Raw genomic sequence first — 11,443 nt, 5'->3', positions numbered from 1 at the left:
GTGAGCAACTTTGGGGCGCTTCCAGGTAGATCTGGTGAGAATTGTGTCATGGATAGAGCAGACCTGCCTGTTAGTTTGGAGGGTGAATTCTATTTTAAAGGAATAGCATTTGCCTCAACTGGCAAAATATTTAAACATAGAAATAAAGAACATTTTCCCCATCTAGTTTACATACAGGGGAAAAAGGGTTGGGAAACACAGACTGACCTTATTTGTTAAGCATTTCCATGTCTGTATTGTGCACATGTCACTTTTTCTGCTTACAGCTTGGGCCTAAGCAAAGATACAGCTCTGAAAATTTGTGATTCATAGGGAATTGTTCAGATTGTGATAAAATTCTGCTTGGTGAGGTATTTGTATCCCACTCCTCGTGTCCACAGAAACCAGGAGAATTGGGTACCTTCTTCATCTTTTTTCTTCTCTCTATGGAAATTATTTTTCAATGGGTAAATTAATAGACCAAACAGACTTAATTTGTTCAAATCCTATTATATTTTCTTGCAGATTTTACTTTGGAGTCTATGGAGAGAGAGGATTGAAGCTTTTCCCCAATTTTTGGTCTCTTCATGCAGGGTCTCTGAAGGACAGTGAAACATGAGCTTATGCTGTAGCCCTTCCTCAGGTACAGACAGGACAAGGTGTGCCTGTCACTCCTTACTTCAGCTGCCTCTTTTCACAAAGCCTGTAGGAATTTTAATTATCTATAAAACTTCTACCCCTCTGTCCAATATTATTGAAGGAGTGGCTCTGAGTTCTGGGTTTCCTGCACTTGCCTGCAGAGTCAGGGGGACAATCCAAGTGCTTTTTCTGTATGTAATTTGAATACTGTATAAGAATTTGCTGCCCCAGTCATTCAGGTACCCTGAAAGTAGATTTATAAAATACTTTTCCAAGGAAAAACATATTCCCAAACCCCCCTAGGGATCGAAACCTACACCCATGAAATTGATCTGGAGGCTGGAACCCCTCTGCTGTGAAGAAAGGCCGGAGGAGTTGGGAATGTTCAGATGGAGAAGAGAAGGCTCTGGGGAACCTTATATATTGAAAGGAGGATTGTAAGGAAGATGGTGGGAGAATTTTTATCAAGGCTAGGATAAGAGGCAAAGGAATAGATTTAGACTGTATGATAGGAAAATTTTTATGATGAGGGTGGGCAGGCCCTGGCACAGGGTGCCCAGAGAAGCTGTGGCTGCCCCTGGATCCCTGGAAGTGCCCAAGACCAGGTTGGACGGGGCTTGGAGCAACCTGGGACAGTGGAAGGTGTCCTTGCCCATGGCATGGGATGGAGCAAGTGTTCAATGAACCCGAGCAGTTCTGCCACTGTGTGAATTGAAAATCCTCTAAGGCTGGGCTGACTGGTTGATCAGCCCCTTCTGTTGGGTTTGTTTTCAAGCACTCGATCATCTCAAGGCAGGTGTTTGCTCTGGCAGGTGACACTGGGCACGAGGGGGTTCTGAACACCCATCTCCCCCTCATGGCTCCGCTGCCTCCAGTGCTGCTGCTCTGGGACAACAGTGGGGAGCAGTGACCTACTCAGGGGACAAAGCCAGTGGTGTGTCAATCCTTCAGAGCTGTCGTGTCCAAAACCCAATAGCCTGACCTTCATGACCGTGTCCACCCCACGAGCAGAGGGATGCAGCTGCCTTGCTGTGGAAAATAAACCGTGTGTGAAACCTTTCAGCCGATCCGTCAAAGGCAGGCTGCAGTTTGGTGTCAAAATGACGGATATTTTTTGCAGGTCACACGTCTACTTCCTGACAGGAGCCTGGAAGGAGATATCCCCCGGGCCTCCCCTTGCAGCCGTGTCTGACAGCTGCTGGCTGAATATTCCCCTCAGGCAGAACCAAGGAATCACAGAATATCCTGAGCTGGAAGGGACCCACCAGGATCGCCCAGCCCAGCCCCTGGCCCTGCCCAGACCCCCCACCAACCCCACCCTGGGCATCCCTGGCAGTGCTGTCCAAAGGCTCCGGGAGCTCTGGCAGCCTCGGGGCCGTGCCCATTCCCTGGGGAGCCTGGGCAGTGCCAGCACCCTCTGGGGGAAGAACCTTGCCCTGAGCTCCAGCCTGAGGTGCCCTGGCCCAGCCCCAGCCGTGCCCTGGCTCCTGTCCTTGTCCCAGAGCAGAGATGGGAGCTGCCCCTCGGGAGGAGCTGCAGCCCCCTGAGGCGTCTCCCGGCCTTTCCCTCATCCCGCTGCAGCCCCACACGCTCCATACGGGGGTCCCACCGCCCCGCCGGCCCCTGAGGCGGCGCCCGCGCCCCTTCCCCGGCCATGATGTCAGACGGCCGGAGGAGGTGCCGCTGGCCAAATATAGCGGCGCTTCCTGGGCGGCGGGGCGGGCTCGTCCCTCCTTCTCTCCTTCCCTCCCTCACTGCCTCCTGCCGCAGTCAATGGGGCGGCAGCGGCCGCGGCGGAGCGCAGCGCGGGCCGGGGCCGCGGGCCGGGGGCTGGCATGGCGGGGCGCTGAGGCGGCGCGGCGGCGAGGGGCGGCGGCGCGCCCCGGCATGGGCAGCCGCGGGGCCCGGCGATGAGCGCTCCCTCGGCCGCGTCCCCCCGCGCGAATATGGGCACAGCCGTGTCCAAAAGGAAGACGCTCAGGAACGAGGCCATGTCGTCCGTGGCGGCCAAAGTGAGGTGGGTGCCCGGGACGCGGCGGGCGGTGTCTGGGGGGCCCCGCGGTGCCGGCACCCCGCTCGCCCCCGGCCGCTTCGGGGGTCGTGCCGGGCTGAGGAGAGCCCCAAGACCGCTGGGATGAGCCCAGGTACCGGTGCGGGCACGAGCCGGGTCTTGTGCCCCAGGGCCGTCCCGGGGCTGGGGAGTGGCACCTGCCGGCGGGTCCCTGTCGCTGGCTGCCCCGATCCCCCCCAGACCAGCCGCACACTCGCTGTGGCAGCGGGCGGCCGTGCCACCCTTGCACCCCGCCGACCCTCAGCCTGTGGAGGGGCGACTTGTCTCCATAGGCGTCCCCGCCATCGGCCCGGCCACAGCACCCTCAGGGCTTTATTTGCTGGGTCGGCAAAGAACGTGTCAGAAGTGGATTTGTCAGGGATGGATCTTTATAATCTTCGGAAATTCGGAAGCGCGGTCAGTGTGCCCGGTGGTTTCTCCTCTGCTGAAATGCCGTGCGCGTGTCCGAGGGCAAAGTCAGCAGCCTCCTTCAAGGGGTCTCGCTCCTTTGAATGGAAAAGCCGCCACGTCTGCCCTCCCCGGCAGCGTCCCAAGCCACTACATGGACCAGTTAGGGGGTTTGGCTTCTATATTGTGCCAGTTCTGGTTTTATATTGCTTGTCCTACAGTGTAGTATTTCACTCACTGCCAGATCCCAGTGCTTTTCAGTATTAAGCATGGGAGATCCGAGAAAATATTTGCTGCTTAGTGGTACTTAGGTTTAAAAAGCTGTCAGGGATGAGCTTTGCCTTAGTGCCCTTTCCCAGATGAAAGGACCCTTCTCCCACGCTGCAGTGCAAGTGTCACAGCAGTCACCCGGTGACTATTTGGGGGCATTGGCACAGCTTTTTAGCTGCTCTTCAGCACAGCTGTGCCAGGGAGTAGGTCTGTTGTTGTCTCTGCTTCAGCTAGACTGGCTCTTTGCTGCTGGGGAAAAATTGGGAGAAATTAAACTTTTCAGCTGTGTTATGTAACACCTTCTTTGTGTTGTTAGACAAAATTGTATTGGAATAACCTGGAGTCCTGTGTAGAACTCAATCCGTGTTGCTGAAAGATCTCAGTCCCCCCTCACTGTAACTCAACATTACTGCATCTCTGCTGTGCTCAGAAGAAAGAGAAGTCCTTAGGCTTGGAGTGAACAGATGCAAAGCTGTCTGTACCTTGCCATCTGAGTTGTAAAGAAATCCATCATTCAAACTCTGGAGTATCTCGAGGGAAAGCTCTCCAAGCAGAGCCTGCAACTTCTCCCCACATTTTGTTGCACCCTGTCCATAACCAGTAATGAAAACATGAATGCTTTCCATGGCATTCAGAGATTTGGAAGTGGGATTCTTTGTGGTGATGTCAGCCAGGTGCGTATACAGAAATGACACGTAAAGCACCATAAGTGCTGTGATGGGCTTCTGGGAGTGGGATTAGGCAGTCACACAAACAACACACTCAGTAATTGGTAGGATTTCAAATGGTAGTGTGGGTGTTTGGGAGCGACTAATGTGTTTTGAACGTAATGACTTGTTAGCCTACACCAGGGTGGGCAGATGCTGCTCAGGTTCTATCAACTGTGCAGTCCAGGAGGTGCCTTGGGGGTTCTGGTTTGCTTCATACCTGCTGACAAGATGCAGGTACAGGTTTGTGGGAGCTCTGTGGTGTCTCTGTGAAGTAAGGTGGTTAGACCAGAAAAGTTATGAGTGGGTTTGGGCTGGGGGACATAATGCCCTTGAGGAGTGTCTGGTCACGTAGACCATGGCATAGGACAGGTGCTTTTATGGCATAGGACAGGTGCCTGATCCAAAAATCATTTGAGGAGGTCAGCGAACTTGCAGAGGGGCTCCCTGCAGAGCCTCTTTGCATGGAGAAGGTGCTGGTGGTGACAGGTGCTGTCCATGTGCCTCCATCCTACTGCTCCAGGCATGGCTCCTTTGGGCTCTGTCATGCTTAGAATTCGTACAGTGGCAATGACCCACCTGCTGAAAGGTTTCCTGGAGCACATCACACACAGCTCCTCTGCTCTGCCCTGGGTTCTCCTCCATGTATCTCCCACATCCTTATCTACAGCAAGGACACTGGGTAAGGATACAGAGAGACTATTCTGTCCACCCCACAAGGGTTGGGCACTTGGGTCACCTGTGTGGGTAGCACTGCTGCAGTGGTCATGTGCCCTGTGGGTGTAGGCAGCTGGGGGATCCTGGGATTACTTCTCTGCATCTCCTGGGCTCTGTCTTGTTCATATTTGTCATGACTTCTCTTTAGAGAGAAAAATAATTTCCTGGAATTCTGCTGCAAGTCCAAGTGACCATGGTGTGTATTTCTTACATGTGGCTGGAGTGTGTGCGCACACTTGGCTGTTTTACTGAGCAAGGTACAGGGCTTGTTTGCTGGTGTGAGTAATGGGATCCAGGCAGGAGGTGCAGGCTCCCTAGATTGTTAAATTAAAATCTCTGCAGAGCCACTCAGGGGAGTCTCATGTCCCAAGAGCATTAATTAAGCTCCATGAAGCTTGTTGTGTGCTGGGTCTTTTAAGTAGCTTCTTACAAACTAAGGACACAATTGCTCTGTGCCAACGTTGTGGAGAGCACCCACGATGCTGCTGACTTTGGTCTCCGTGGTTGTCTTCTCCTGGGGGAGTTGCAGCGCCCTGCACGCCCAGGAAGGGCTTGGTGCTGCTGCTGTGATTGCCTCTGAAGGGCTGGGATGTGAGATCTCCCTGTCAGGAGGGATTGTTCCCTCCCTGCGTGTGCTTTTATTGTCCTGCAGCTCCTGGGCCCCAGTGCCGAAGGCAGGGCTGACGCAGTTGTCCTTGAGCGGTGACCTTGGTGCTGCCCCTCTGCTGACAGCCTCTCCAGGCCTGGGCTGTGCCTGTCTGACCTGTGCTCCTTGGCTTCCTCAGAACTTTCTCAAGGGTGCAGATGAACCAAAGCCCTTCAGAAATGGACTTTCATTGCCCTTGGTCCTTTGACACCTGCAGGAAAACACTGGCCCCCCAAATGAGGCAATAAAACAGATGTTTTCCTGCAGCTCTGCTTTGTATTGTGCTGGCCTACAGCTGTTCTTTGGGAGAGCGTGATGGTGAGAGCAAACAGACATGAGGCTTTTGCTGGGTGTTCCAGAACCATCTCTTCTTGCAGTCATTAGCACAGGAAATGTTTGAATTGAGAGTGTGGCTTGTCTTGATGACCTTGACATCTAGTCCAGGATAGCCCACAAAGGGAAAATAATTTGTTCTCACTCCCTCTCTTCCTGCCTAGAGATGAAGAGTGGCTTTGAATACGGCATTAGTGAAAGGGTGGATTTTTCATTGATGAAATGCAGAGGTTAAGTGACCATGTACCTTATCCCAGGCTTCTTGATGCGTGAGTGATTTTTGGCTTAGCTTGGGGTTCTTCATGGAGTCTAGATTCTTCTTTTCTGCTTGTGAATTATCTGAGGAGTGGTATGAACTGTCTGTTTGATTGTCTTTTTCTTTTAACTTCTGTTGCTCTTCCTCTCTTCTCATGTCCAAACTTGATGACCATAAATTGCTCCAATAGAATGGAGTCTCTTAAGACCCATTGCTGACATCCATTATATCTTTACTGAGTGTGAGAATTTTAAAATTAAGATTTTCCAGCTACCATTTCTCTACATAGATATTTTGGAAAACTAATTTTTGTCAGGGTATTGTTACTATTAGGCTTAAATAACGTAGGTGTCACCAGTCTTTAATGACTGAGCTGTTAACTGTGGCTGTGCTGGAGGTGTTCCCTTCTCTGCTTGGTGACAAGAGCAAGATTGCTGCTGTAGGAGGATGTAGGTCCTGATGATGCAGGTCTCTTCTCTCCTGTATGCCTGAGATGCAGCACTGTCAGATGCTGTCACAACAGATTCCTGCTGCAACTTCTCTGGGCATTACTTCTGAAGGAGCATGAGAAGGTGGTGAGTGTTCTTTATTTTTCCATGTAATACTCCTGAATAGTCCAGATTTTGCTTAGCTTGCTGCTAAATTGAGTTATCTGAGGTCTTTCCCGTATCTCTGAGTGTTTCAATCTGCATTTCTTCACTCTGTAAGTGTCAGTTTGGTGGATAAATTAATGTGCATCCGTTTCTCATAGCTGCTTGTGTGCATCAAGGCCCCTTTTATCCTGTTGATGTGATTATTTCAGAGACATGAAGGCCATTCTGTGCTTATTACATTGTAATTGAGATCTTTGTTATTTGGCTGCTTTGTTCCTTCAAGCAAATCTCTGTCTAGACTGTCTGTGCCTCTTCACAGTTCTCTTCCAGACCCAAGCCCAGCTCTGACATCTGAGGCTCAGTGAGTACTGGAAAATGCCCCCAGAAGGGCAGCTGCCTTTGCTGCCTGTGTTGTGCTGCCCCGTCCCTCCTTCCCTCCCTGGAGCCTTTCTGATGGAATGCTGGAGGAAATGCTGGTGTTTTCTGAGGCTTGTCTTTGCTGTTTAGGCTTAGCAGCACAGTGTGCTAGAGCCCTGGTCACTGCTTGATGTCCTTTTGTTAAATCAAGCTGTGCTGACTGTGTGATATGCAGGTCTGCTCTGCCACTAGAATGAAAACCTCTCTCCAGATGAGTCAGGGCTAAACTTGTCCTGTCATCAGCTGATCACCTCTCAGTGCTACCTGCTCATTGGTATGCAGCTTTTGCAGTGTCATACAGTCAGGGTTATAGCTCACCGGCCGGTGGAGCTGTAAAGCACCTTGTATTCATCTCATTTATGTGAAACAAGTTTTCTTTTTCATCTCTTGGCAGTTTAATTATTCCAAGGTGTCTCTGCTCAGAGCCCAGTTGAAGGGGTTTATGTCCAGTGCTGTCCAGTGGTGTGAGGGGGCTTGAACTCCATTTGCAGTGATAGTGGAGGCAGAGCTGAGCTGAGAGAAAAGTCTGATTGTGTGACTGGTGGTAATAGATAAAAGAGAGAGAAAAGAATAGGATGAATAGAACAGCTACCATCTGTTTGAATTGTGCTCTGTCTTTACTGTGATGGAGCCAATGGTAGCAGGGAGAGCGGAGCAATGGCACAGTAACGATCCAGGCGAGTGCTGGTGAGCTGAGGTGACTGTGAGGGCAGGGGAGGAGCACAAAAGGCTTGGCAAGGGGCAAGAAGCCTTTAGAGCAAGTGTGGCCGTCAGAGTCCCCTTGGCAAAGGGCACGTGCAGACATCTGCAGGAGATCTGCTGAGGCACAGCCAAGGAGAAGCCGATGGCACTGGGGAGGCGGGAGTGTAGAAGGGAACCACTGAGATAATAGGCACAGTAATTAGTGGGAAGTTTTGGGTGTAATTGGCTGGAAACCCCCCACTGCACGCTGTTCTGTGTTCGCCGGGGCTGGGGAGCTGTGTGCCACAGCTCGCGTGTCCACGTTTGTTTGCTCTTGGGATGGCCTGAAGGGTCTGAGAGCCATGGGGTGGAACAGCCAGGACAGAGCTACAGGCTCAGCCTGGGCAGGGAGCAGTGCTTTTGAGCAATGCCCAGAAGTGCTTCTGACCTGCACAAGAGCTCTGGATATGGCCTGATCTCTGGGTATGACCTGTTCTCTTGGAGCTCTGGCACCTGGGATTGTACCCTACTCCCTCCTCTGCCTAGGGAAATGAGAGTGAGGTCAGAGACACTGCAGCACCTTCCAGCTTGAGCTCTTACTGGGTGACACCGTTTTCACCATGGAACACGGTGGGCTGGAGGGCAGCAGTGCTTTTCTGGCTCTGTATTAGCTAGTTATCAATTTTGATCTTAGGAAATGCTTTGTACTGTTTTTTTGAGCCCCTAGTTTGCAAGCTAAAGGTGAAGCGTTGGTTCAGATTTTTCAGACAGACAAAACAGCTTCGGGTACAGGCAAAGAGATGAATGGAGACAATGACAGGTGAATTTAGAACTCGTGGAGCTTTTGAACTAGTTAGAGATTTATCATCATATTTCAGCATTTTTTGTGTAAATCACCATGTTCTCTCACTGATCATTTACCTGAGAACTTGCTTGCTATTTTTTTTTTCTTCATGGAATGACTGCCAATGCAAAAGAGAAGCTTCAAAGTTTTTCCCAATGGTCTAAGTGTGTGCCCTGTTTGGGAAGGGTTTTGGTGATGTCTTGCAAAGACAGCCGTTTCCATAGGAAGCCTTGGAGTCCCAGAAGTTTTGGTGGAAGAGATCTTGGAATCTCATGCCCAGCTCTCTTATTAAAGCCTTGCTGTTGCTGGTGGTGTGCAAGATCAGCTGTAGCTTTGGCTGAGCTTTAACCACCTCTGAGATGGAGTACAAGAGCAGCTCAAGAATTTTCTTGCAGCTGAGTAGTCTAATGTTAAAATCATAGAAATGTTAAGGTTAGAAAAGACCTCCAAGGTCAATGAGTCCAACTGCAAACCAAACCCTGCCACAACCACCACTAAACCCAAGTGTCCCCAAGTGCCACATCCCCACTTCCAGGGATTTTGACTCAACCACTTCCCTGAAGCAGCCACACTCCAGTTCCCAGCTTTGCATTTGTGTGTTACTCCAGAATCAAGTCTTGCTTTTTGCCTGGGCAGAAAGGTTGAGTGTGCCAGGAGTATCCATGAAGTGCTTGACTTCCTGGATGAGTGAACCACAATGGTCATCCCTTTGCTCTTCTCATTGGTGATTGAGGGCTGATTGTAGACCTCCCATGTGACAGAGCCTCCTTGTGACCACCTCTGGGTGTGTTAGGCACTGAGAGGGACAGTTTGGGCAGCTGCCACCCCAAGCCAGTGTCTAAAGGTACAGCCTGGAGCTGTACCTGGAATCCAAAAACAGGGAAAACCTCAGCATTGTCTGTTAGTCTGAAAAGATGCAGAAGCTTAAACCTTTCTTCTTGCACAGCTCCAGCTGTGCTGCTCCAAAGCATTTTACATTTGACTGTGCTGAAATTTAGTCCTGGAAAGATTAAATTACTCTTTCTTCATTGTTCATATTGATCCTGTGTTGCTGGCTGGAAGACAAATGGACTTCCCACTCCTTCCAGCCCGAGTCACTCTGGGAAGTGCATTGGAGCCTTGTTAACCTTTTCTCCTCTGGGAGGTGGTGCATAAAAGCAGTGGGGAAGATCCTGGCTACACAAGCTGGGATATGCAAAGCAGAAGGTGGTTTTGGCGGTCAAAGCCATTTTCCACTTAGATGTTTAATGGCCATTATAAGGCTTTTGCAGCAGCTTGAACTGGAGAGGATGTTCTGAGGCTGAGCATCTCTGAAGGAGGAAGACAGTGGATGTGATGCCTTGGTATGGAGAGTCTTCTCTGTTGCAGCAAATCTTGTCCTTCCCCAGGAGATGCTGATGTGTTTGAGGGCTGAGGGTGCTCAGCTCTGGTTTGCTTGGCTTAGCTTGGCTTGCTGAGGTGGGTGGCTGTTTCACCTCCCTCTTTGCCAGTCTCCCCCCTGGGCTGCCCAGTGGCAGCTCAGCTACAGACCTTGGAGAGCTTGTTCTACAAACCTGGGGAAAACCTGGCTCTGGTATTGGCTCTCTTGAGTCACTGGTCTGTTAGATGCAGGATAGCAATCACAGGCATTACAAACTGCCCTAGCAGTTGGAGTCTGGAGGTTACTGTATTCCATGCCTTGACTAACTCCTCTGTGAGTTAGTCAAGGCATGGAATAAGTCTTCTTGCAAGCAGAAGACTCTTCCCTGGTTGGAATATTCATAGGTTTGCTCTCTTATGTAGGCCTGGATGTGTGATAAGGGTTGAGCTCACCCTGCTTGCTTGATTCTTAATATATTCCAGTAAAATCTCAGTCATTCACAGGACTGGAATCCATCAGAGAAGCAGGAACTGCTTTTGTGGGAGGTTGTGGGTGACTCTCAAATAAGCTTGTCCAATAATCCAAATACTGACATAGCTGGGGTTTGAGAACTTAGGGTTCAGGTAGGTAAAATGGGCATTAGCATCCATATCTGAGCTGTGATGGCTCACAGCTGGGAGCTGTCAGGACCTGTAGGAGCCTAAACGATGGCTTGCTCTGGGGTGGAGATGCCCCTGTCCTGGGCTATCAGGAGGAGCTTAACTCAGGGGGCCTGGAGACAGTGAGTCAGTTCCTGTGTGCATCACAGGTTTCGTGCAGGTGCATTTCAATTCCATTTTTTCATTTTTATAGCAGAAGCTAAAGCCTGAACTAGTCCTGGATTTCTAGTTCAGGTCTGTTTCCCACTTTGGCCAGGGGAACACTGATGTTCCACCAGAACCACTGGAATCCTGGTGTGTAATGAGGAAGCCTCTCTGCTCTGGCAGTGAATTTCCATGGGTATCACCTGAGGCTGAGGGAATGGCAGCTGCAGGAGCACAGCAGTTTGTTGGTTTTGAACTGTTCCTTCTTTCTGTGGCCTTTAAGCATCTCAAATCTCTCTCTTTCTCTCCTTGGCTGCCTCCTGATGCTGGGACACAGAGCGGCTAGAGCTTTTGGAGAATACCTTTCACAAAACCATCCTGAAGGCAGAAATGGCTCAGGTAAGAGAACTGATGTGCCTTGGTTATGCCCATGTGTGCCTGCACCTGTGATTAATAGCCTTAGAATGAAAGTACATTTATTTATCTGTCATGAACAGTGAGATCTCAGCAGCAGAGAGGCAGGAGGAGTTGCCCCCAAGGAGAAAAGGCAGTTTGGGTGGGCTGTGGGGATGAGTTCAGTTAGGGGACAAGTGCCCTGTCACAAATTCACTCCTGCAGCTGATGTCCGAAGTTGCAGCTGGGAAGTAACTGCACCGCACAAGGCTTCTGCACTGGTTTGTGACTCCTAGGTCTTGCTTTCACTGGGGTATCAAAAACAGGTGAGTTAGATTCTGTTCACT

The 11,443-nt window shown here is 50.6% G+C and overlaps 1 protein-coding gene across 3 annotated transcripts in view; it reads left to right on the top strand.

The window, feature by feature from the left end:
* Window positions 1-2,497: 2,497 nt before the first annotated feature.
* Window positions 2,498-11,443, top strand: part of NSMF (NMDA receptor synaptonuclear signaling and neuronal migration factor) — a 45,057-nt gene continuing 36,111 nt past the window's right edge. For 2 of the 3 annotated variants that reach the window (XM_030231808.2, XM_030231806.2), the window contains exons 1-2: window positions 2,498-2,635; window positions 11,041-11,102. In XM_030231808.2, coding sequence (XP_030087668.1) covers window positions 2,529-2,635; window positions 11,041-11,102 — 169 coding nt within the window. In that variant the 5' untranslated portion in view covers window positions 2,498-2,528. The remainder of the gene's footprint in view (window positions 2,636-11,040; window positions 11,103-11,443) is intronic. The other variant, XM_050980890.1, reaches the window with a different exon arrangement.

The sequence above is a fragment of the Serinus canaria genome, chromosome 17 (genome assembly GCF_022539315.1).
Source record: "Serinus canaria isolate serCan28SL12 chromosome 17, serCan2020, whole genome shotgun sequence".
Classification (NCBI taxonomy): Eukaryota; Metazoa; Chordata; class Aves; order Passeriformes; family Fringillidae; genus Serinus; species Serinus canaria.
Note: the sequence above shows the minus strand (reverse complement) of the source record. Positions and strands in the feature narration are given on the sequence as shown.